This window comes from Acinonyx jubatus, chromosome D2, assembly GCF_027475565.1.
Source record: "Acinonyx jubatus isolate Ajub_Pintada_27869175 chromosome D2, VMU_Ajub_asm_v1.0, whole genome shotgun sequence".
Taxonomy (NCBI): domain Eukaryota; kingdom Metazoa; phylum Chordata; class Mammalia; order Carnivora; family Felidae; genus Acinonyx; species Acinonyx jubatus.
This window is the reverse complement of record NC_069393.1, coordinates 7003436-7029748: the sequence shown is the minus strand read 5'-3', so window position 1 is coordinate 7029748 and position 26313 is coordinate 7003436. Positions and strand designations below refer to the sequence as shown.

The window sequence follows — 26313 nt, the reverse complement described above, 5'->3', positions numbered from 1 at the left end:
CACTGTAGATGTTCTAGATGAGGAGAAGTTCAATGTGGAATTGATTGTCCAGTGCATCCGTGTTTCAGAGATGCCTCAGACCCATCACCATGCCCTTTTACTTTTGGGTACTGTGGCTGGAATATTTCCTGTAAGTATTAAGTTTGAGACTTCAGCAGATATTTTAGGTATTTTCTTTCTTCAGTGGAAATAACCTAAGTGCTCACTGGTTTGAAATCAGTGGACTTTGGGTCTCATTGGCGGGACTCTCAGCTCTGTCTCTTAATAGCTGAGACAGTGTGAGCTGTTTGATCTTGCTAAGCTTCGGGTCCTCCTTTTGTAAAGTGGCAGTAATAGTAACCTTCTTGTAGGATTATCGTGAGGATGTGACTGGGTAGTTTATGGTTCGCACAGAGCCCAGCACAGTGTAACTGTGTTAGTGTTATTTGAAAAAATTTAACTGTCCTGTTCTCCTCAGACAGCTTTCAACCAGTGACTTGAGAAAAGTAATTGGATTATAAACTGCCTTAGTTAGAGAAATCGTGTCCGTTACAGAAATACATCTTTTGAAGAGATTGAAGTTTTTTCCTATCGGGGATTTAGGTCACGGGTTCTTAACTGAGGTTCTCCATGAGCTTTAGCGGTCTTTCTATACTAACATCATGTGCTAGATTTTATGAGTCTAGGATTTTTTTTTCTTTGAAGAGAGTCAGTAGCCCTCAGAGGAGTTGATAATCCAGCAACAATTAAGAATCATTGATATTTTTTTCTTTGTTTTTATTGAAATATACTTCATACACCATTAAATTCAACCGTTTAAATAGTTGTACTATTCACTGGTTTCAGTATGTTCACAAAGTTGTATACCCATCACTATTATCTCCTTCCAGAACATTTTCATCATGCCAAAAGAAACGCCATGCTCATTAACTGTCACTTCTCATTCCATCTGTCAGTACAGTTTCTGCCCTGGCAACCATTAATCTACTTTCTTTCTATAGGTTTGCCTCTTCTGGACATTACCTATAAAAAGAACCCTGTAACATGTGCCCTTTTTAATGTCTGAAACATTAAAGTGAAAACACTTAAGCATCATACTTTCAAGGTTCACCCATGTTGAAGCTTGAATCAGTATTCCTTTTTATGGCTGAGTAATACTCCACTGTATGCAGATACCATGTTTTGCTTATTTGTTTATCAGTTGATGGATATTTAAGTTGTTTCTACTTTCTGGTGTACACCTAGTAGTGGAATTGCTGGGTCATAAGTTAACTTTAATATTCTAAGAAACTGCCAGACTGTTTCCATAGCATCTATAATATCATTTTGTAACCACCAACAGAATATGAGAATCCTAATTTCTCCATATCTTCACTGCTAGTTGGTACTGTCTTTTTTTTTTTTTTTTTTTTTTAAGTTTATTTTTGAGAGAGAAAGAGTGTGTGTGAGCAGGGGAGGGGTAGAGAGGGAGTGAGACACAGATTCCGAAGCAGTCTGCAGGCTCTGAGCTGTCAGTACAGAGCCCGACAGGGGGCTCAAACCCACAAACTGAGATCATGACCTGAGCTGAAGTCAGATGCTTAGCTGACTGAGCCACCCAAGCATCCCTTACTTTTTTTTTTTTTTTTTTGTCATCCTAGTCTGTGTGAAGTATCCTATGATTTGGAGTTTGCATTTCCCTGAACAACTGATAATGTTGAGCATCTTTTCATGTGCTCAGTGACCATTTGTTTAATCTTTGGAGAAATGTCTTTGGAAATCCTTTGCCTGTTTTTCAGTGGGGTATTTCTTCTTTTATTACTGAGTTATAATGAATCATTGATATTTGATATGCTTAAAATAGAAAATGCTGAAAGGTGTGTTTCCTTTCAGGATAAAGTTCTACACAATATCATGTCTATTTTCACATTTATGGGAGCCAGTGTCATGCGTCTAGATGATACTTACAGTTTTCAAGTTATTAACAAGACAGTGAAAATGGTTATCCCAGCACTTATTCAGGTAAGCTGTTTTAATACCATTGTTGGTATTTCTTTTAATTTTATAATTGTATATAGTATGAAACTTAAGTGACATTACAAGCCTTTCTGAAATGCTCAAGTGTTTGTGCTTCTGAAATTTTAGAATGATGGAGCTAAGAATGAGTCTTAGTAACAATGTCCTTTCCAAAAACATGAACATGCATCGCTGGTTCTGCTTTGCTGGGAGGGCATAACTGTACACATGTCTTAGCATTAATCTGACAGAGTGAATTTACATTTGCTGTATATTTCAGGACATTGCAGTTGGATAATACCCTTACTCATGTCAGTGAAGATAGGACATTTTAGAGCTCCAGTGGCAAATTTGTGAATACGCAATTTCAACAAACATTTTCCAAATGTTCGCTAAGAGCCAGGTACTCAAAGAGATGATTGGGTCTCTCTGCCAATTTGAAAAGCAGCCTTGAAGGTGAAAGAGCTTGGTCATCTGCTTGAGTTTGCTGTTTACCCCTACTTGTTGTTAATGCCTTTCTCACATTATTGACCGTTCCAGGGATGACAGCACCGTCTCCTTTTAATCTTGGTATTTGGTTGATATTGTCTGTCCAACAGGTCCCAGCAAGTAGGGGACACAGATCTAAAAAAAAATAGCTGTATGCACAGTAGCATGTATGCCGGTAGAATAGATGAGTGGTGAAGGGTTCAGAATAGAGGATGGCACATGTCGGCCCCGAAGACCACAGTTTCAGAAGAAATAGAATTTGAACTGGCATAAATGAAGGGCAGGATTTGCTCGGTAAAAAGGCGAGGTCTGGGAGCATGCACCGTGTGTGTGAAGAAAGTGACGTCAGTCAGTTCGTGGAGTGCAGTGTTGAGACAGGGAGAAGTGGGGGGCTTTGGTTCATTCGTTCATTCGTGCAAGAGGTTGTTATTCATTCTTTAATTCAACAGCCGCATTTGAAGGATCAGTACCAGAGTTAAATGGTTTGAACTTTATTCTGAAAGCAGCAGGGAGTTGTTGGCCTTTCTGTACTCTGCTTATGTAGACTGTACCCGTTCTTCTTGGGGCAGAGCACAAGTCCTGCTTGATTTGTGCAGCCTCCTGGTTGGCCTGAGAGCAGACCTGTTGTAAGTGCCCCATACTTGGCATCTGCCATTCATTGCCTGCTAGTGTTCTCTTTCCACGTGTGAGTCTTGTTTCATACAGATGATGTCTTCGGGGCTGGGCTCACATCCTACGCCTTGTATTCTCCTGGGAGCCAACAGTGCCTGGGACACCGTCTGTACTCTTTGAATATTTATTGATAGGTCTTTGATTATTCAGCTTCTTTTGATAACTTTTTTTGGAGCATCTGAAGGCCGTGGACATTCCGTGTCCACTTAAAAGCTTCTTTTGTGGAGGGTTGTTTGCTCCTACTCACTGTCCCTGCTTGCTGTTCTGCAGTCTGATGGTGGAGACTCGGTGGAAGTCACAAGAAACGTGGAAGAGGTCGTGGTGAAAATCGTGAACGTATTTGTGGATGCGCTGCCCCACGTCCCAGAGCACAGGCGCCTGCCCATCCTCGTTCAGCTTGTCGACACACTGGGTGCAGAAAGATTCCTCTGGGTCCTCCTCGTCCTGCTTTTTGAACAGTATGTCACGAAAACAGTGCTGCTGGCTGCCTGTGGAGAAAAGGTCAGAATATAGAGTGGGGTGATTAGAAGGAAAATGTTCATGTTTATGAAGCATGGGGCTGCTGGTGCTCATGTCGATTTAACAGTCCTTGCTCGCAACCGTTTGTAAAGAGGTTTTTGACGTTCTTTACAGCTGCTTTCCGAGCCTGTGGCACTCTGAATATCCTCCATAGCAACTGATATCTGCTGTAGGCGATTCGACCTAAGAACTGGTCTAGTACGATGCTGAGTGGTTCTGTTTTCAGCCTAACAGCACAGCTGAAAAGTGATTAAACTGTGTTTCTTGAAAGTGGTTTTTAAGGCGTTTCTTGGGGGAAAGGGAGGAATGTCTACGTCATCAAAATGGTTACAACATGGTGGTGGTTTTGAAGAGCCCTGTTTGGATGGATGAGGGCAGAACTTACAGGCCGAGGACTGCTTTTAAATGACTTTCTAGACACAGGATCTGGGAATAGAGGTAGACACATTCTGAGTAAAAGGGTATGTTCAGTTCTGCTAAAAATCATAATGCAGATTATCCTGGAATAGTGCCAACATTCTCATAAATTGGCATTTTTAGGTAAGAAGCTCGGTAATTCATTCATCTGGTGATACATGTGACTATAAGGAACAGTATATAATGCCTTTGCATGCCAAGAAATATTTTTCAAATACTTCCATCATTTGTACTTAGTTACATAAATTTGATAGGGATAGTTACATAAATTCGATATCGAATAGGGATAAATTCAATAATTTCTTTTCTCTATACAGGATGCTATTTTAGAGGCAGACACTGAATTTTGGATTTCAGTCTGTTGTGAATTTAGTGTCCAACATCAGATACAAAGCTTGATGAATATTCTTCAGTACTTAATGAAGCTGCCAGAGGAAAAAGAAGGTCAGTCATAATCAGGTGTTCATTGTTGAATCTGAAAGCTCCAGAGGTGCAGAAGACCAGACGGGTCATCCTCAGAGCACATGGTACATCTTAGAAGGGATTTTATAAGTAACTTAATAATTTTTATGTGATGGTGTGCTTTCTCAAATCCTTACAGAAAATGGTAAGTAGGATTTCTCCTTGCCTCTCCTCACACATTGACATTGACTTTTTTGTTTAAAATTATTTATTTAAATTCAAGTTAGTTAACATACAGTGTAGTATTGGTTTCAGGAGTAGAACCCAGTGATTCATCACATATATAACACCCAGTGCTTATCCCAACAAGTGCCCTCCTTAGTGCCCATCACCGATTTAACACATCCCCCCTACCCACCTCCCCTCCAGCAACCCTCAGTTTGTTCTCTTTTTAAGAGTCTCTCATGGTTGGTCTCCCTCTCTCTTTTTATCTCATTTTCCCTTCTCATCCCTTTTGTTCACCTGTTTTGTTTCTTAAATTCCACATGTGAGTGAAATCATATGACATATGTCTTTTCTCTGCTTGACTTCCTTCTCTTAGCTTGATACACTCTAGTTCCATCCATGTTGTTGTAAATGGCAAGATTTCATTCTTTTTGATCACCCAGTAGCATTCCATTATGTGTATATCTACATCTTCCTTATCCGTTTGTCAGTTGGACATTTGGGCTCTTTCCATACTTTGGCTACTGTTGATAGTGCTGCTATGAACATTGGGGTACATGTGCCCCTTCGAATCAGCACATTGGCTTTTATACCTCTGTCCTTTTGTGTGGATGTGTTGGCTGTGGAGTATTACAGGTATATCCAGGATGAATTGTAGTAAAATGACAGCAGGTTAGCAGCAACGTATTAGCTGTGTCTTAACTTCTCATTAGAATATTGGTGAAGACGTTGACAGGAAAAAAAAAAAAACAGGTGCCACAACTTTGGTAACTAAATATTAAATTTTTACCATATATGTGAGTCTTGAAAAAAATTCCACTAATTGCAGCACCAGTTAGACTCGTTTAAGAAAGGGTTTGATGTGTTCTTAGTTCTCTGCCCTTTGAAACAGAGCATCAAGGAGCATTGGAAAGAAGATACTAAGGACCCCATGGAGACTGTTTTCTGTGTGGCCAGCTGTTTGGCCAGGCTTGTGGTCCCACAGTCTGCTTAGGTTTGGCCGGGACAGACCAGGAGCCTGGAGAGCCATGTGTGGTGACTGCTTACGGGAGAAACCTTCAGTTTGAGTCACTCTCTAGGACAGTGAGTGGTTTTTAAGTGGCCCACTGTGGACTCCCCAATCACTGCACCCTCAAACCCTTTTATATTAGATAAATTCGGATATAGGATTCTACAGAGTTTTAGAACATACATCTTTAAACTTTGAGAATTAAATGTTGAAGGCTAGAGATGACCCTCTTTCAGACTGTTGTGAGCCAACATGTAAATACTTCTGAGGCTTCAGAATTGGGAATGGAGGCAACATTTAAAGGTTCCTTTTTAAATGTCTTTGTCTTTCATTTGCTTGTCTCAGTTGTCCTGTTTTTTGTTTGTTTTTGTCTTACTCTCTTCTCTGGGCTCTTGGATACTTTGTTGGTAAATACGCGTCTTTCACTAATTCAGGAGAGGAAAAGCGGGGTGTGACAGATTCACAAATTCCTCGCAAAATCGTATCCCTTTTACTCCGCTCATTATGTCTGTGTCTGTAAAGATTCTGCTTGAAGATGAGTGACGTCACTTGTCCTTGTTGCTCTTTTTCAGAAGCTGTTTCCAAAGCAGCATCAACTAAAAGTGAATCACAAGAAGAGGTGCTACAGATTTTTAATATAGACACTCACACGAGCAAGCAGCTGCGGCATTTTAAATTTTTGTCCGTGTCCTTCATGTCTCAGCTCCTGGCTTCTAACAATTTTATCAGAAAGGTGATGTGTTCTTTTAAATGTGTTTATGACAAGATGATTTTGCTTTTTCTAAAGGAACTATCTTTTAAACTAGTAAAAATAGATTGGCAAATATGAAAACATGAGGCATGCCTTTAAAGATAATAGAAAAAAATCAGGGGTGCCTGGGTGATTCAGTTGGTTAAGCGTCCAACTTCGGCTCAGGTCGTGATCTCACGGTTCTAGCCCCACATCGGGCTCTGTGCTGACAGCTCAGAGCCTGGAGCCTGCTTCGGATTCTGTGTGTGTGTCTCTCTCTGCCCCTCCCCTGCTCATGCTCTCTCTCTGCCTCAAAAATAAATAGAACATTAAAAAAAAAAAAAAAGATAATAGGAAAAAACAGAGCGTACCTGAACCATTTGGCATGATCTGGTGAGGCTGTACATGTATCAACCCTGCGACTCAATAATTCCATCTCAAGTGGTACACAGGCATATTGCACGTTTTACTGGGCTTCGCAGATAGTGTGCGTTTTACAAATCATAGGCCTGTAGTAACTCTGCATGAGGCAAGTCTCCCAGCACCATTTTTTCAATAGCAGTTAGTCATTTCATGTCTCTCTGTCACCAGATTTTTTCATTATATCTGTTACGGTGATCTGTGGTAAGTGATTATGACTTGCTAAAAGCTCGGATGGTGGTTAACATTTTTAGCAATAAGGTATTTTTTAAGGTACATAACATGGGTTTGGTTTTTTTTTTTTTTTGATATAATGCTATTGCACATGTAATAGGCTATATAGTTAGTGTAAGTACAACTTTTTTTTAAAGTTTATTTTGAGAGAGAGAGAGCGCGAGTCGGGGAGGGGCAGAGAGAGAGGGAGAGAGAGAATCCCAAGCAGGCTCCATAATGTCAGCTCAGAGCCCAACGCGGCGCTCGAATCCATGAACTGTGAGATCATGACCTGAGTTGAAGTCTTACACTTAACTGACTAAGCTACCCAGGTGCCACTAAATGTAACTTTTGTATGCACTGGGAAACCGAAAAACTTACTTGACTTGCTTTATTGTGATACTCTCTTTATTGTGGTGGTCTTGAACTGAACCTGCAGTGTCTTCAAGGTATGCCTGTATACCCAGCAGAATGTATGAGCATAGGCACTAAAAGACGTCTACAAGAACGTTCATAAAAGCAGTATTTGTGGTAGCCCAGAACTAGCAACAAGCCAAGTGTGTATCAACAGTGGAGTGGATAAAGGGTCTGTCATCAAAAATGGACATGAGGGAATCTCATAAAGGTAATGTTGAAAGAAGACAGGCAGACACAAAAGAATATATCCTATGATTCTAGTTGTATAAACTTTAAAAACAGGCAGAACAAATCTAGGGTTGTAGAAGTAAGGACAGTGTTTACCTTTGGGAAGGAGGGAATAAGCAATAATGAGGGTCCAATAGAGGAAGGATTCTGGAATGCTTATAAGAGCCTTTAATAGGCTCTTTTCTTTACCTGAATATAATGAGCTCTGTATGTGTGATTTGTATGCCTTCCTGTTTGTGCGTTAAACTTTAAACAGAGAAGAAGGAGATACAGAAAATGAAGACCTAAAGAAACAGAGAAGGATCAGGAACATCAGAATGGTTGAACATTAATAAGAAAGTCTGAGTTGTGGTCTCCTGCGTGAGCAGGTCAACGGGAAACCATGTGATCATCGAAGTATTTGTAGAAAAATAATGTAATAAATTCAGTACTTATGATTTAAGGAAAAATCCTCTTAGCAACCAAGATGGGAACTTCCTAATGAAGTTCTGGCCTAATGAAGATACCAGAAACTGCTTTACATCACCTTTCATAATGAGACAGACTTTATAAAGTCTGGAACAAGGATATCCTGTCATCGTTTCTGTTCAGCAAAAGAACGATGTGTAAGAATCCGAAAACAATCAGCAGACTCCTAGAACAAATGATTCGTTCAGGTAGCTTGCTTGATAGGGATAAGTGTAGACCCTGCTCTGTCTCAAGTGAGCTTGCCAAGGACAGTGGTGATGCCAGGTCAGTCAGGGGGGTCAGTGTGACCGTGTCCGGTCTGTCTAGACACATACCCTGTGCACATGGAAGAAATGCTTTCATGTGGAAGGGGCATTACAGAGTAGTTAGGAAAAGAGAACTGTCCAGTTACTAGAATGGGCTTGATTTGTTTTCCATGTGGGGAAAGACTGGCCTCATACCACATACAAAAGACAATCTTAGGTAGGTTAAAAAATTACTTCAGTGTGATTTTAGATAGAGTAAAAAATTACTCTTTCAGTGTGAAAAGGAACACGTAGAAGGAAATGAGAACATTGTTACCAGAGGAACACAGAGGAATTTCTTTAGAAGTGCATTTCAACAAAAAGCCACCATAAACAAAATGAAAGCCACAGACATAAATTAAAAAGTATCAGTTCCTATGAGAACTTCTGGCAAAGAACATGAATTCACAACAAACGGCTAATATTAACATACAACAAGGTAACCTCTCTAGTAAGGAAGGGAATTGCAGATTAAATGCGATGCCACTATGATGTCCTATCAAACTGGCAAAAGTTTAAAAGCCCTTAATAGCAGGAAGTGGCAAGGCTGTGGGGACACAGTTATTTGTGTACCCCACTGTGGGTTAGGTCTCCGGATAGCCGCTTCAGAAAGCGAGCAGTCAGCGGTCTCCATTCAGGTTGGAGATGCGCATCTCTTGTGATCTAGCCGTTCCCTTTCTGGGGTATATGCTCTACAGAAAAGTGCCTGCTTGTTCAAGGAGACATATAAAAATGTTCTTTTCTAATGTCTTTACTGACAGAAAAATGGACGTAAACTAAACATCCATAGTAAACAGATGGATGAGCAGATATGCCATGGTGTGTACCGTGATGTATGCAAGGAGTGTTAAATGAACACTAGAACGACATACATCTCTGTAGATAGATCTCAGAACTCTGATACTCCCAGAAAAGCATGTTGCTGACTGTGGTGTAAACTCTGACATTGAACGGCAGGTTCAAGTTTGTGGGGCTGGGGGCACTTAACCAAGGGAAGGGATGAGAGAGGTAGGGATTACGCTGGTATCTGTAACGTTCATAATGTCATGCAGTTACTAGGAGCTAATGGAAGCATTTCATAAAATTAGTGGGTAAACGAGTATAGATGGCTGTATTTTTCTGAATCTTTCTAGTACTTACAGAAATCACAGGTATCCAGAGAGTATAATCACTCTGTGAGTAGAATAACGAAAGGGACTAGAGTTACTACAGTTTGATGGGGAAGGTCTCAACCTGATTAAATTGTACGGTCAGAAAACGGACCCTGGGAGGTTTGAATTGAATAGTCTTACAGATGAGTTTCACTGTATATACTTCAAATGATTTTTTTTTATATCTAGCTTGCATACTGCTCTGATGATGTTTTCTTTAAAAATTAGGTGGTTGAAAGTGGTGGTCCTCAGGTTTTAAAAGGCCTTGAACAGAGGTATGTTACTTTTTAAATTTTTAAAAAAATTTTTATTTGGAAATAATTTCCAACTTTTTAACAAAATGCTGGAAGAATAGTGGACAGAACTCTCATATAAGCCTCCTTTGTTTTAGGTTGCTAGAAACAGTTCTTGGCTATATTAATGCTGTAGCACAGTCCATGGAGAAAAATGCAGACAAGCTAACTGTGAAGTTTTGGCGGGCACTGCTTAGTAAAGCTTACGACATGTTAGATAAGGTAGGCTTCCATTTCTCCCCATCCACTGTGTTTTGCTGTTTTTATGTCATCGTGAAACTATTTGATAGAAAGTTTTACTTTAGGAATAAACTTAGTGATAGTTTTTCTTACCATAATGCAGCTCACGTTTTTCTCGGAAAAGAGTCTCTTGATGGCTGGAGATAAATTCATCTGAAAATGATTATTTACCTACAAATGATGAGAGCATGTGCTTCACTAAAAATGATACTTTAAGATTGAGTCATCTAATACTGTATAATATTCTACTTTATGCAGTGGAATAGAAAAAAAATAGCTTTTTAGGTAGAGTATGTGGGATATTAGAGATATCACTGGCCTTGACATTAGGATCCCTGTTCAAAATCTAGCTGTAAGACTTTGAGCAGTTCACTTAGTCTTAGCATCGGCGTTTCTTGTTTGTTTGCTTCTTTTGTTTCCCTTTTAAATGTGGTTAGTAATGTCTACCTGAAAGGTTAGTGTAAGAAGTTAAAAGGGCATAAACTGCCTGGAACCTAGAAGGTATGCAGCAAATAGAAATCAGTCTTAATCTGAATGGATCTTCCCTTTTTAAAATTTTTTTTGTTCAATGTAAAACTACTGTCTAGGTCAATGCCTTGCTGCCCACGGAAACCTTCATAGCTGTGATCAGAGGGCTGCTGGGTAACCCGCTGCCATCTGTCCGCCGGAAAGCACTGGATCTTTTGAACAACAAGCTACAGCAGCATACATCCTGGAAAAAGACCATTGTAAGTGAAGACCGTCTGTCGTACCCACTCACCACTCTGCTTTATCAAAGAGCTGCATTTTAACTCCCTTGAGTTTGTCGCTTCCCTGAGTGCTACGATTTAAATAAGTATAGTAGTATTTGAATATGATGCCAGTAGACATGTTTCTAAAATGTGATGTTAATTCTAATAGGAATTGGGATAAGAGTTCTTAGAATGGAATCACAGCCTAATAGAGTTGTTGCTAATTTGGACCCTACGTTGTCTTAGCTTTAGCATGATCTAATCCTCTTTTACTCCAGACCAGTGGATGCATTACGTAAATACGTCCCAAATGGGTCACAAACACATACGCTGGCTCAGTGGTGAAGAAGGCAGGTAGAGAAACAGTTGCTTGTGTATAATCGTGTGGCACAGGGCCTCAGGCAGTCGCAAGCAGTAAAAAATGGAAAAGACGGACTAGTATGTTTTTTCTGCAGCTCTAATTATTTAAAATTTTTGGCTGACCTCTTCAGGTTTATCGTTTCCTAAAACTGGTTCCAGTCCTTTTGGCCATTGTGCAGCATAAAAAAAAGACGGAAGAACAAGCAATAAACAGACAGACAGCTTTATATACTCTAAAGCTTTTATGTAAGAATTTTGGTGCAGAAAATCCAGAGCCTTTTGTCCCCGTGCTGAGCACTGCTGTGAAACTGATTGCACCAGAAACAAAAGAAGAGAAGAATGTCTTGGGAAGTGCCCTGCTGTGCGTGGCAGAGGTGACCTCCACCCTGGAGGCGCTGGCCATCCCTCAGCTTCCCAGGTATGCTGATTAGGACCTGGAACAAGAGCCATCATGTGGGGTCTCTGGTACAAATTGAAAAATAATACCTTAGCAATTTTTTTTTTTTTTTTTTTTTTGCCTCTCAGTAGAGGTTACATAAGATTAGATTTGTTAAAGATTTAATTTTTTCTTCAAACTAAAAACCACTAATTAAAAACTTTCTAATTTCCTTTATGATGTTTGTTGCCTTCCACTTTTCACTCCCTCTTGGCCAGCTGTAACTAGGAAGCAAGGGGTGAAGCCCCACGATGGGTGTTCCATCTGTTTGGGCAAAAGCTGCCTCGTGCAGCCCAGGTTCAGAGTTGAATGCTCCTGACTTTCCCCCTTGGCTTTGGTATTTTCTAGCTGTGCAACCCTGGGCAGGTTACTTGGTCTGTTAGAGCTTTGCCATCTCTAAAACCGAGACCAGACCAACTTCATGGGATTCCGGTGGGGGGTGCACGTAAGGCTTTTTGCACAGCGCCTAACACGTAGGAAGCATTAAATTGAAAGTCCCTGTTACTTTTTAAAATGACTGAGTAACTATTGCTACTGGGAGGTTTCTTGCTCTGAGTCTCATAAAATGTGTAGACACGTTTTGTCGGCTGTGACATAGCATGATGTAGCGGGCACAGTTATTAGGAGTTTTGCATAGTGACTTCTCCGTTCTCTGTTCTTAAAGTTACTCTCAAACTCTTGCTTTTTTATATCTAGCCTGATGCCATCATTGCTGACAACAATGAAAAACACCAGTGAGCTGGTTTCCGGTGAGGTCTATCTGCTTAGTGCTTTGGCGGCCCTGCAGAAGGTTGTGGAGACCCTCCCACATTTCATCAGCCCTTACCTAGAAGGTGTCCTGTCCCAGGTGAGCCACAGTACCTCAACATGCTATGCCCGTTTTCTCTCCCATCATCCCTCCTGCTTGGTCATGACGTTGAAATGGTCATCGCTTTCTTCTTATAAGGCTCATCTCTTTTTTGATTTTGCAGAATGTGTTTTATTGCCTTTCTCTCCCCTCCATGAGATCGTTCGTGTTGGGCTGGAGCTGCCTTTTATTACTTGTAGAAACTTGTGTGTCCTATTTGCTTCTAATGTAAAGGGTTTTTTAATCCTAAGGTGTCTTTCAAAATCAGAATCCCTCTATTGCTGTTCAGTGGTTACTTGGCACATGGGCAGTGGGCAAGGGGCATTTCTAACTGACAGTGCCCAGGAACGATCCTCAGTCTGTTCTGTTGTACTGGTCATTTGCCATTATGAGGTTAGGAGCTTCAACTGCCATGATGAAAATAATTTCGCTGATTCACACACTCTTGTAGCCAGGGCTTGAAGGTAGACTTTTTATAGAAAGGGACCCCTACATCTGAGGAGGTTTGTAGATAGATTTTTTAGCAAGAACAAACACACTTGACTCTTCTCATGGTCTCTGGATTCCTGTCCTCTTTAAAAACAAAAAACCCATCAGTCTGAGTGCTCTGTGTTCTTCTGCCTTCCACCATTTACCTGCATCCCTGACTCCACTTGGGGAAGAGGCATCTGTTCATTTGTATCTACAGATGTTCAAGACTGCTTTGGAAGGAATTCTGTGAAGCGATAGTGCTCCGAGCTTTCCCCAGCCGCTAGCCTCTGGGTTGACTTCTGTAAGTGTGCAGACATTGTCAGTGAGTTCTCATATTGGCTTTGGTCATGGTTTCTGTATTCCTATAGGTGGTTCATTTGGAGAAAATCACTGGTGGAATGGGTTCTGCCTCACAAGCTAATATCCGCATCACGTCCCTTAAAAAGACACTGGCTACCACACTGTCACCCCGAGTCTTACTGCCAGCGATCAACAAAACGTACAAACAAATTGAGAAGAACTGGAAGGTTAGATCATACTGGGTTTTAGACTTTGGAGAGGGGAGATGTGGTACTGAAATTTCTAAGTTTTCACTTAAAGAAGAGGATGGTTATTTAATTGATAAATGCACTAATGAACTCGGAATATTTAAAATTGGCATGTCTCTTTACTGTGTTACTGGTAGAAGCACATGCGTCCATTTATGAGCATCTTGCAAGAGCACATTGGGGTCATGAAGAAGGAAGAGCTCACCTCCCATCAGGCTCCACTAACCGTGTTTTTTCTGGAAGCCCTGGACTTCCGAGCACAGCACTCTGAAGTAAGCTTATTTCCACTTCCCCAGATCCTAAAGTTATCTACTTGTTTAAGAGCCAGAGAAAAATCTAGCTGTGTAATCTGTTTTACTTGCCAAAGTTATTTAGAGCTACATGTTAGTAATCTGGCTAATGTTCTGTTTTTCAGGATGATCTGGAGGAAATTGGAAAGACCGAAAATTGTATCATTGACTGTCTAGTAGCCATGGTGGTGAAACTTTCTGAAGTCACGTTCAGGCCCTTGTTCTTTAAAGTAAGCTTGCTCCTTCCACGTCTCCTTTGTACCCATACATAAATGTTACAAGATATGTAGAATAAACTAATATTACTTTATCTTTTTAGCTGTTTGATTGGGCTAAAACAGAGGATGCCCCGAAGGACAGACTTTTGACATTTTACAACTTGGCAGATAACATTGCTGAAAAACTTAAAGGGCTTTTTACTCTGTTCGCTGGCCACCTGGTGAAGCCTTTTGCTGACACCTTGAACCAGGTGAACATCTCCAAAACAGGTTGGTAGCTGACTCCCGTCGATACCTTTGCTCTGTGTACCTTACACAAGGCACAGTAGGTACAGTAAGCATAAGGAGGGTGAAGGTTTTAGTTCATAGTAGGCATTGAAGTTTTTGCTTGAGCAGAATGAAAACATGTTAACAACAATTGACTCACTTAGAAGTAAAAGTAAGGTAAATGGTATGTGCTACTCTAAGTTATTGGAAGTAACTTTAAAATGTTAAGATTTAAGATTGGTGTTTTCTTTACCGCTAATAAGCAACCCACTTGATAAGTGGTAATTTAACTTGCCAAACTAAGTGATCTAAACTGAGAATCTTGACTCCTACAGGAGCCACTTACCCGAGAGCTGCCCATTTTATGTCATGTCTTCATCCTGATTTTCTGTATTGTTTTAGAAGTATTCTTCTGACTGTAGTGTTAATAGTGATTTGAATTTAAACATTGGAGGTTAAATTGTGAAAATCAACTGTTTTTTCACTTTTACTCTTCCCATCTACAGATGAAGCATTTTTTGACTCTGACAATGACCCTGAAAAGTGCTGCTTGCTATTGCAGTTTATTTTGAACTGTTTATATAAAATCTTCCTTTTTGATACTCAGCATTTTCTCAGTAAAGAGAGAGCAGAAGCCTTGATGATGCCCCTGGTGGACCAGGTAACCACATGGAACCCATCTTTTTGCCATCACTGTTAAATTTTTTTGTTAATTTTATTTAAATCCAAGTTCGTTAACATATAGTGTAATAAGGTTTCAGTAGAATCTAGCGATTCATCACTTATATACAACACCCAGTGCTCATCCCAACAAGTGCCCTCCTCAATGCCCATCACCCATGTAGCCCATCCCTAACCCTCTTTCCCTCCAGCAACCTTCAGTTTGTTCTCTGTATCTATGTATTTATGGTTTGCATCCCTGTTTTTATCTTGTTCTTCCTTCTCTTCCCCTGTGTTCATCTGTTGTGTTTCTTAAATTACACATGGAGGTGAGATCATATACTTACCTTTCTCTGACTTCTTCCGCTTAGCATGATACTCTCTAGTTCCATCCACGTTATTGCAAATGGCAAGATTTCATTCTTTTTGATTCACTGTTAAATTTTTACTAGATTTATATCTACTAAAATTAGAGCTTGCTGGGCTTTCTTCTCCAGGCTTTTTTTTTAATGAAATTTTTATTTCAAAATTTTTTTATTTTTAATGTACAGAACTTATCTTCATAGTGGCATACACCAGGTTTTACTTTTGAAGGTTTCAAATGGAAGGCAGGATATAAGGACTCATGGTTAGATTTTTAATTTTCTAAAATTGGATTTATTGAGAATGTTTTAGGACTGGGCCGCCATCTGGAAGAACGCCTCTCAGCTGTTCTCCTGGAGGGAGGGGTGACGCTAAGGGCGAGGACAGTCTGCCTCGGCTCCAAAAGGTGGTAAATTTGCTCTAGAGAGTGTTAGAATTACACACCTGGCCATCGAGCCTGCTGCTATGAAAAAACAAGTTTATTTATACATTGGGAATTTTTCAGACAGAAAACTTGTTGCTCAGAGTCCCTGTCTCCCTCATAGCTAGAAAACAGGCTGGGAGGAGAAGAACGGTTCCAGGAGCGAGTGACAAAGCACCTCATCCCGTGCATAGCGCAGTTTTCCGTGGCCGTGGCCGACGACTCTCTTTGGAAACCACTGAACTACCAGATTCTGCTGAAGACAAGAGACTCCTCACCCAAGGTGGGCGCTGTGGTCGACAGGCACCGAAGCTGCGTGCGTTCCCCATATAAACCAAACAGTCCCAAAGCGGTCGTGGCTGTAGGCCCATGGTAAACTAGCTGCTTGTCTTCTAGGACCGGAGGTTGCTCTTTGGGGCAGAAGTGTGAGCCTGAGAAACGTTTGGCTTTTACTTAAAGGCTGTTTATAAATAATAGAAGTCCTCTCCCCCACCCCCACGGTGTGTTAGACGCAAGTAGTGACATATTTAAATGTCTTTGTGCTCCCAGAGACTGTCTTTCAGTCTGTTCACAGAACATTCCTTTGAGCTAGAGCAATGGATTATCTCCGTCATGTGTATCAGGCTTAGGATTTTGTGAAATAATGGAAAATAAGGAGTGGTGGACACTCACTCACGTGGGCGAGGATGAACGAAGTTAACAGTCCCCTGCCTGCGTCTCAGTTTCCAGTCACCAGTTCTCAGTCTAATTAGCATACGAGAACCTCAGTGAATAAAGCAGACCGAAGCAGAATTTTGTCAAAAGATTTATTACTTGAAATATATAACATTTATTACAGGAGAGAACAATGAGGCTATTTTCATGAACCCCCAGATTTTACATTGTAGGTTCTTACAAGCTTATAGCATTAAATTTGTCTTAATGTTTTGTTTTGAATGTACAGTATCAGAAAAAGTCTGGCTTGAACATAGGTAGTTCATAGGCTTTTTAAAGAAATCATTTTGCTTTATCCAAATATTTTTTTTTTAATTGTCCAAAACCGGAAAGAGGATTAGTACAGCTTTTGTTTCAAAGTGAACCACTAACAGAGCCAGACCACTGCTTGCATTCCATAGACCAGGAATATGAGAGAATATATGAATTAGGTATATGAAATAGGAATAGAGAAACACCCAGACTTTTTTTAAGTTCCCAGATCTGGAAGTCACAATACATTATTTTTAATTCCGTGCTGAATGCCCGGCCCCTCCCACCACTGTAGTCAGGAGGGAGGGGTCCTGCCTGAGGGGGCCGGGCTGGCCTCATCGCCCACAGCCCAGCAAGCCCATGAGCTTCAGTGCACATAAACTTGATGACATACTTGAGTCTGTGTGTGTCTTTTTGATTGTTTTTAAAGGAAAATGTTAGAAAAAGGTATTCACATTAAGCCCTGCAGTACTGTAAGACACTTTAAAAAACACTGGTTTGTATAAGGTTGCCCGTATTATAAACAGACCCCAAGTTGTTAAATAAATTGGTGTTCTGAGATGGAAGTGGAGTGGACAGAGGGGGAACCAATTCGTTTAAAAAGTCAGAGCCTGTCTCAAGTTAGACAGTTGTGAGATATAAATGTAGCAGTGCTAGTCTTGGGCGGGGGAGGGGGGGAGGGGTTAAATCCTCTTTCTTTACCTTTTTATCTCTTTCAGGTTCGATTTGCTGCTCTGATTACAGTATTAGCACTGGCTGAAAAACTAAAGGAGAATTACCTTGTCTTGCTACCAGAGTCCATTCCTTTCTTAGCTGAATTGATGGAAGGTAATTCCTAAACTACTAGGAAATAATGGCAGTAAAATTCTGTGAAAATGTGCCCAGTGATCATGGAAATTTGGATAGAACCCCATCCTCTGCCCCCTCCACGTCTCACATTGCAGACAGGAGGCGGGGTGCTTGTTTTGAGTAGGGTTGAGAGACCATATTAGGTGGCCACCCCACGATCATCTGAAACTTGTCTACAAGGAAATCTCCACCACCTTTACTTTTGCGTTTATTGATGTTTCTCATTATATTCATACATTTATATGATTATTTTAGTCCCCATAGATTCACTGTGTCAGAAGTGCCAATAAGATCACAGTAGATTAGCTACCTGTTAATACCAGCCAACATTTCCTCCATGCTCTGCCTGGAGGATCTCATTCAGTCCTCACGATGTGCGTGCCATTATCCCTGTTTTATAAAGGAAGAAACTAGAGGCTTTCAAAGGATTTTAATAAACTAACAAAGTGAGTGTGACGGGTGTTCAGGCCAGGTTTGCAGAGTTCTGGGCGTGGCGAACACCCTGCCACCAGGCCGCACGAATCAGCAGGGGTGAGGAGGCAAGCAGACAAGTGCTCGTCTACAAGTACATGCCCCGGTGTCTCTTGCGGCCTAGAGCATGGGCGTCACTAGAAGTTGGGATTCCCACTGTGTACCGCTTTCGGGGGCTGCAACGAGGGTGCCGTGCTTTCTGCTTCGTGGGCAGGTTTCATTTCTGTCCTTTGACCGGTGGCCAGACGATGCAAGAGCTGGAGAATTAGACTAACGATAACTGAGGCAGTTTTTATTCTCGTGTTTAGATGAATGTGAAGAAGTGGAGCGTCAGTGCCAGAGGACCGTCCAGCAGCTGGAGGCCGTACTGGGGGAGCCACTCCAGAGCTACTTCTAAGACTCCAGGTTTCGGGGCTTTCTTACTCTGTTCAGAGGTCGGATTTATTCATGTTTTTATTTGTGGGTGTTTGGTACCATATTACTTTTGGTGCCCTCACCCCTGCGCGGACTTCTGTATGAAACCAGCTGGCGCGCTGCCCTCCCGCCCCTTGTATGGAACTGCAGGAAGAGTAAACGATGCCTATTTTTATACAGACTGCTGTTTGTCTAAGCATTTGTCACAGTCTTTTCTGTTTGAGGTTACTGATATCGCAGACCTGGTTAATTTTAGCACTCAAAGGTAAAAGCACCTCATCTTTAGACAGTTAAAGCTTTAACTTTTCCCGTAAAGGGATATCTTACGTACGTGGTATCCATGTTGGATTTCATTCAAGGTAGCGCTTCGAGAAAGTGACAGTTACTCAGCACCAATGCTTTGGACTATAAAGCTATTTGGAATACTTTTCACATTCTGGGTAGATGATACTTCAGCCATAATTTTTGTGCGTGGCCACAGTGGGAAATAGTTCTGGAATGCATTTTCTACTTAGGACTATGATTGTCTTCTGTACCCTTCAGTCTTTGGTGGGGGCAGAGGCAATAGGCTCTCAGAACCCACAGATAGAAAAGGCCCAGAAACACTAGGTGGCATGGCTCCTCCAGAATTAGAAATGGTCAGACTTCCCCTGATGGTAATTCAAGAATTACTTGTATGAGAAAGTATCAGATTTTTTTTTCAAACTTTATTATATATATATATATATATTTTTTTTTTTTTTTAATGTTTACTTTTGAGAGAGACAGACACAGAGTGTGAGTGGAAGAGGGTCAGAGAGAGAGGGAGACACAGAATCTGAAGCAGGCTCCAGGCTCCAAGCTGTCAGCACAGAGCCCAGTGCAGGATCGAACTCACGAATGAGATCATGACCTGAGCCAAAGTCGGACACTTAACCGACTGAGCCACCCAGGCACGTTGGAACTTTGAAGTTTTCTAATCCCTGATGTCATGGTGAAAGTGAAGGCTCAAATAAAATAAACTACCTTCAATAAAGACAGATTTGTCTAATTTGTGCCTTAAAAATAAGTTTAAAATATCTAAGAACTATCCCATGGTTTTAGTTTGAAAGCCTTTGTTCTAATTTAGTACAGAAATTTCATGCCAAATTGTGACAAAGAAGCAAAAGGCTGAATTGTAGCTGTAGAGATATAGCTTGCTAGGAATGCGTACTCCCTTTTAAAAAATGTTTTGATAAGATTAATCAGTAAAATGCTAATAGCTTCTTTTCAAATCACATCTTATTGTTTTGTATTCTGTCAAAGAATCAATCTTACGTCTTAGTAATAGCTCCACGTAAAACAAAAAGTGAAGTATGTTTAAGAATTAGAGGAAACCATGTATGTGGGGCTTTTTTCCTGAGTGGCCTATAGTCTCCATCTGAGTCACGCTCTCTGATGTTTTACATGAAGGAAAAAAAATAACCAAAACCCTGGGGGATTCTTTCTTCAATTCTCCCAATGAAAGCTGGGACCCCACTCCACCTGCCGTGAGCTTGGCAAGATGTAACATGATAAATTAATATGAATAGAAAAGAATCACGTGCCAGAATCTTCTACACTGAGTACTTTTAAGAAATCAGATTGGTAGTAGTATTCTTTTCAGTATATGGGTACAAATAATATCTAACCAAAATCTGTAATGAAAATAGTCCTAAATCCTGGCAGCATATTCAGCGTAGCAATTTAACATGATAAAATGATCAAACTAATTTAACTTTTTTACCTCCCCACTCCCAAGCCTTTGAAATTTCCTGTGACAAGATCTGACCTGTAAGAATTCTATAAAGAGTTTCTGCCAACTCACTTCAAAGAATAATGAAAAAATTACAGAAATGCAATAATTTAACTTGCTGATACAGGTTTGATTTTAATCACTTAAAGTAGAACAATGTTTTGATCTGGCTTGTTAATGATGAGGGACTAATCTTTAGAAGAGCAGAGAGGTGGGGTTTGTTTGCATGCAGACAAGCAACAGATTTTTATACTGCTGCTCTCTACCTCATTGGTCTCGGTGTATTTTATTTTCTGATAGTGTGTGCCTATTTCATGAACAATCATTAAATCTAATCTTGACAATTGCTTTGTTACACCCATATACGTTTTACAGATTGAAATCATCTACCTTAAACTTTCTAGTGGAGTGTGTGTAGACCTCTAACTCCAAGTGCATGTACTGTAAGCATTTACTGGTATAGACATCCATGGCCTTCAGATTGACATCAACTTAACTTTCATGCCATTTGTTTTTGTTTCGCTGCGTTTTTTTGACTTTGCGCTGTGTCCGGATCTCATAGTGTTATTTCTTTGGCAGTGCTTGTAGCTAGCAGAGCTAGATATTTAGCATGTTAAAGAAAATTGCCAAATGTAAGGGCAACGTCGATCCTTTCAGTTACGGGATATGATCGAACTCTGGTTACGAAAGCAATGGCTAGAGAAGGAATAGTGTCTTGTAAATTCGTGCCTAGGTGACTTAACGGTTGAGTAATTCTTCTAAGTCTCTGGTTACTTTATACAATTAATGCCTACAGAAAAATTGGTGACACGAGGGCAGAGCCCAAAAGATTCTGAGCTCAAGAGGGAGCAGAGTGGTATTCTGTTCCACTGTATACACATATCCCCAGCTTCTAGCGCAGTGCTGGCAGGAAATAAGTACTCAGTGTGTTAGCTACTGTATTACTAGCTACTTATTGATCTGAATCGCATTTAAAAAAGGAAGCCAAGGTGGGAGAGAGAACAGAAAGGCCTGAATAATGGCTGTCAGTTGTTGTTGCCTTGTATTTCCTTACCCTGTGGCTAGACAAAGCCACGCTCGCTGTGTGGCAAGACCCAGAACACCTAGGAGGACTTTGTTATGCAAGCTCATTTTAACAATATAGATAAACAATAATAGTGAGATGCACTTTAGCAAGGCCAGTGTCACATAAGCCATTTTGTATTTCAGTTTTTGTAGCAAGCATGTCGGCTACCAGCTTCTGACTTCCAGTAAGTGAATATCTCCATCAATTTCCAGCGTGTCAATGTTGCTAAGCTCTTTAAATCTGTGTTTGTACTCCAGGCTGTGTACGCCATTTACGGCAACCTTGAATTCTCTAACGTCACAATAAATTATCATCTGGAAGGAAAGTGCACACAACCTTAGTGGCTTCCCTCGGTTCAGGCAGTTCTCCCAGCCCGCTGGTGTTAACGTCCCTTCTTACTAAGATTCTAACTGAAGTGTATCCAGTAGTGGCACCTTCTGCCTCATCCCACTTGGGGAAGGGACTCTGAGCATGCTTGCAGCTGCACGCTGTCCCCAGGGCCCGAGGCCTGCCTTCCCTCAGCACCCTCCATCCACTGCACCTTCTCCCAGCGAAATGGGAAGTCGTTCCCTCCCCACACCCCTCTCCCCTCCCTGTGTCTGGGAACCGTAATGACGTAGGAAAACAGCCATCTTGACCCTTACAGAGGAGCCGACTGCAAGTAACAGGCTAGAAACCAAGGGACCTGGATCATGACTCTTCGGCCTTAAAGCCCAGGATCTTAGACAAATGCCACAGTAGAGAATTTCAGAGCCTTTAGGGCACTCGCTGGTACTGCACAGCCGCGTGGCAACCTTGACTCCATTTCCACCCCAGCTCCGCACATCGTGGTCTCCCATCTGTGTCTCAAGCTCAGGATTCTGTGGCTCTCTGCAGCAACTGGCCTTCTGGCAGAGTGAGTTCACGTCCGTGGCCAGTGTCAGCCTTCTGTGCTAGCCTTTCAGAGCTGTCTCTGCCTAACACAAACCCGTGAACATCAAAAGAAACTATGGTCCTTTTAAATCACTTTGACATGTCAGCCTCATACTTCCCGCTGCCGGCCTGGCCACCACGCTACCGTGTATTCTCCAGCCACACCGCAAAGACCAGTCGGGTGAACCTGCACCACGAAGCTTCTGAAGAGCAGCTCAGCCTGCCTCGCACCTGGCTCCACCCCCGGGGGCCAGACGGAGGCAGAATCTGAATCTGCAGAGAAACAGGTTATTTATTCTGCTCTGACTGGTGATAAATGGCTGCTGGGGGCGATTCCTTGGATAAAACAGTGAACGGACAGAAACAGGCTCTAGGTCTATGTAGAGAACCGAGGAAAATACCAGTAACTGGAACCACATTATCCTCACAACAGTGCTGGAAATCCCAGTTTCAACCAGGAGGAAGGGACCTTTGGTAACATACATTTAACAGAAATCTCAACACAAAACAACAGCCTCATGCCCAGAAGGGAACACAAGCTGGCATCAGAGGCATGTAGTGGGAAGGTCCGTCAGTCACCGACATCGTACGACACAGCAGGTGCAGCACCCTGCATTACCGATGGAAAAGGAAGGGCACGAGGCCTGGAAGATGCACTCCTGCAGAACAGGACTATCTGATGTTACAGAACAGCTCGTAAGAACATGATTTGATTAAAACAAACAAAACTCACAGATGAAGTTACAAGACAAAAGTATTTTTTAAACGAGTAGCTGGAACTGATAAATGAATTTGAAACAACAGGGAACAGAAGATAACTGTAAGTAATGGCATAATGGGAAAATCCAAGGATCTCAATAAAAGCATATTAAAAAGGCAGGAGTCTGAAGCAGAGAAAAATCGATCACTACAGAAACTTAAAAATAATCCAACATGAGGTAATGACTGTTCCTGAGGTAGAAAACTAAGGAAAAGATTTTAAAGGAATTTTTGTCCTTTTCCATTTTAATCCAGTAGCAAACATGGATGGGGCCCAGATCAAAAAGCAGGTTAGTCACTGCTTTCCTGTCACCAACCACAAGGATCCACTTCCTTCTGGGGCAGTCACTTCTGTCTCCCTCCAGTGAGCCCCAAGTGGCCTCTTATACCTGGATTCTTGCCAAGCCGCCAAACCCCTGTGCTGCCCTCCCCACCTCCAGTGACTTGTTCAAATCATCCCCTCCATCTGGAAAACCCACCCTTAACTTCACCCTCCTGCATGCCTCTGACTTCCAAACCAGTATCCACAATTTCCAGGGACCCTCCTATGATGAGGTCACAACTGTTACCCCACATACCGGAACTTAGGAATACACATTCATGTCCAGCTGCTGTCTTTTATTCAGTCTTGGTGTTCCTGCTTTTTAACAACTGGTTTTGATGAGTGCTCAAAAACTCAACCTACTGATCCAGAGCAAGTGACAGTTTTAAAATGTAGAAGCAGGACCCTAAATCAGTGACCCTAAATGACCATGGGAGGCAGTACGTCACCTCAACTAGTGACTGAACCTAGCCAACCACCCAGCGTCCGTGTCAAAGAAACTACTGTCTGCTGAGCATCCAGAAACGTTTTCGGAAAGGTTGTGTCACCATAATATTCACACGTTTGGGGGACCCGGGACAGTATGTCCTCAAGTCACACAACATGAGGGGCCCTAAAAAAGTTACCTGACCTTTGAATTCCAGGGTCTAAACATCTCTTTGCTTGAATATATACGAACAGGACAAACTCCCTGTAAGAAAGGACTGCCACCTAAAGCTATCTATAACCAAGACGGCACGTGACAGAGAGTGCAGGCAGTTTTATAGTTCCTGTGTGCTCATGTACACAGGGGATTATCCTAAACGTGTTTTTCCAGTCCTGAGGCAAGGCTCCTGTTAAAATTCCTATTCCTCAAATTCCTATGAACTAATATGGGCCACACAATAAGAATCCCAGGGCAAATAATACAGTATTCTACTGGCTGTGCCATTTAGACTGATTGTACTTTGAATGCCCCTTTTATAATACAGACAGTCTCCATATAAACAAAAACTACGTGCTATCTCCACATATTAAGCTAGGACTTGACGTAAGTAGACCATTTGTCCCACCCCTCCTCCCAGGATTCTTTTTCCTGTCCCATAAGATCATCTTACCTCAAAGTACATCCCGGGACTAAATGGGAAACAGGTAATATTTCTCTCTTCTTCTCCCCAGGACTCGTGAAGAAAAGAATTTCTTACAAATGCTTTAATATTCAGGCGTGGGTTCAAGTGGAGAGCAATATCCTTGGATTTTCCTGATATTAGGTCAACATTAAAGCTTTTGAGAGAATAAAAAAAACCCTAATTAACCAAGTAGAAGGAAGTGCAGTTTCTGCCATTTTAAGAATCAGAATTGAACTCTGATCACGACACAAAACACATGTATGCACACAGACAGGAATGCAGATGAAGGTAAAATTTTAAATTTAGTTATCGCTCCACTGATAAAAATATAAAAAAATTTATAGTTTTTTAGCCTCAGTGTTGAGGCCACAGGTCTGGTTGGGAAGCAGCTGAAGAGCAAGTAAACCACATGCCTATTACTTTAGGCTGCAGGGGGATGGGGTCCTCGCAAGTGTTCTGTTCTTGCAAATGTCCTATTTTCTAGGAAATAGCTAATTTCAAGCTTTCAGAAGTCTGAACATCTCTAGGAAAGGTAGTTAAGTCACATGCGGTGAGGGGCCCTAACCAACGTTACCTGACCTCGCAGCTGCCCTGGAGTTCTACAAGGCAGGCGGGGGTGGGGACAAAAATGCCACCCTCTTGTCTGGCCACAAAAAGCCTAGCTCAGAACACTGGGCCTGAGTCCTGGTTCTGCCCCAACCAGCCGCAGACAGTCTGGTTAGCGGTGTGACGTCGAAGCTCTTGCTCTGATGGTCTCGGCTTCCAGGTGAGGACTGGGACACGGCTCCCGCCTGTCCCACAAGACTGTCTGGGGTCTAAGGCAACGAGAGAGACACGTGCAAACTCTTCGCACCATTACTGGTAACAACGGTACTGACCCTTTGGCATTTGTATTCACTTCTCCTTTAATGACGACAGTTCGTCCAGGGCCCATCGAGGAGTTCAACCTCGCAACGAATGGCAGAGTCTGTAAAGAGACCACAGTCGGCACCAGGAAGCCTGCAGAAAGGGGTCTCGTGGGACAACTGTCCGAAGACACGTTTTAACGTTTAAAGGCCATGACCCTGTAAAACCCCAGTGGTCGGCGCTGCCCGGCTCACAGCAGAGACTCGCCAAAAACGGTTCACGCGATGAAATGGGTTAACGGGACACGGGACCTGCCTGCGTTGGGGACTGCAGCTGGGCCACACGTCCTGCCTGAGGGGAGACGTTAAGGAAGCACACTCCTGGCTCAGAGACTACGCCCGGCCAACTCTTATCTGTCCAGGATCAGCACAGAAGTGCAAAGTGGCTCCTGTGGGTTTCTACTGAGGGTGGAAGTTACATATACCAGCTAATTAAAACTTAATTTGTTAAACAGAATTAAGAAAATTTTTGGCTCTTCAAACCTTTGACAAACAGTTGGTAGGTAGTATTTTGGCGCAAGTCAAACTGTGACTGGCAGTCGAACCTTTGCTCTTGGTGTAGACAGTTCTGGGTACGATTTTAGAAATGTCTCCTCTATTACTAGGCTGTTGGGGAAACAGTTCTGCAATAAGGTGTGGAAAAAATGAAGCTGGCTTCCAAGGTTTAAACTATTCATTTCCTGGGCGATTCTATAAAACATTCCATATATTATAATCTAGGCAAAAATACTTACAAACTGTGATGTGCCAGACTTTTGTACCTATTGGAAGAGAAAGTCAAAATGAAGACATTTGAAAGGGAAAAATTACAACACGAGCAGTCAGATCTTACTGGTTGAAATGGCCAGAGCCTGGGGTAGTAGCACCCGCTTGGCCTTGGATGTGACACACAGTGGCCTATGCTTTCTGACAGGTGTGGTATCGGGCTGTGAAGGGTGCTCAGGCTGGGAACACGGTCTGATAGTCCTACAGTCCTAGGACCACACATGAACTTTACACATGTTTTACTTGTTCTTTCCAAGGG

The 26313-nt window shown here is 41.9% G+C and overlaps 2 protein-coding genes across 11 annotated transcripts in view; one reads left to right on the top strand and one right to left on the bottom strand.

The window, feature by feature from the left end:
- Positions 1-18642, top strand: part of HEATR1 (HEAT repeat containing 1) — a 49366-nt gene extending 30724 nt beyond the window's left edge. The window contains exons 28-45 of the mRNA XM_027046975.2: positions 9-130; positions 1852-1980; positions 3406-3636; positions 4389-4515; positions 6280-6440; positions 9847-9893; positions 10010-10133; positions 10739-10879; positions 11374-11660; positions 12375-12525; positions 13365-13523; positions 13682-13816; positions 13960-14064; positions 14154-14322; positions 14826-14980; positions 15888-16046; positions 17449-17557; positions 18358-18642. Of these exons, the coding sequence (XP_026902776.2) occupies positions 9-130; positions 1852-1980; positions 3406-3636; positions 4389-4515; positions 6280-6440; positions 9847-9893; positions 10010-10133; positions 10739-10879; positions 11374-11660; positions 12375-12525; positions 13365-13523; positions 13682-13816; positions 13960-14064; positions 14154-14322; positions 14826-14980; positions 15888-16046; positions 17449-17557; positions 18358-18446 (2600 nt within the window). The 3' untranslated portion in view covers positions 18447-18642. The remainder of the gene's footprint in view (positions 1-8; positions 131-1851; positions 1981-3405; positions 3637-4388; positions 4516-6279; positions 6441-9846; positions 9894-10009; positions 10134-10738; positions 10880-11373; positions 11661-12374; positions 12526-13364; positions 13524-13681; positions 13817-13959; positions 14065-14153; positions 14323-14825; positions 14981-15887; positions 16047-17448; positions 17558-18357) is intronic.
- A 1683-nt stretch (positions 18643-20325) lies between these two features.
- The window catches only part of LGALS8 (galectin 8), a 30107-nt gene continuing 24119 nt past the window's right edge, over positions 20326-26313 (bottom strand). For 8 of the 10 annotated variants that reach the window (XM_027046976.2, XM_027046981.2, XM_027046977.2 and 5 more), the window contains 5 exons: positions 26024-26050; positions 25773-25895; positions 25263-25351; positions 24373-24538; positions 20326-21596 (listed from right to left, as the gene is read on the bottom strand). In XM_027046976.2, coding sequence (XP_026902777.1) covers positions 21447-21596; positions 24373-24538; positions 25263-25351; positions 25773-25895; positions 26024-26050 — 555 coding nt within the window. In that variant the 3' untranslated portion in view covers positions 20326-21446. The remainder of the gene's footprint in view (positions 21597-24372; positions 24539-25262; positions 25352-25772; positions 25896-26023; positions 26051-26313) is intronic. The other 2 variants (XM_027046982.2, XM_027046983.2) reach the window with 1 other exon arrangement.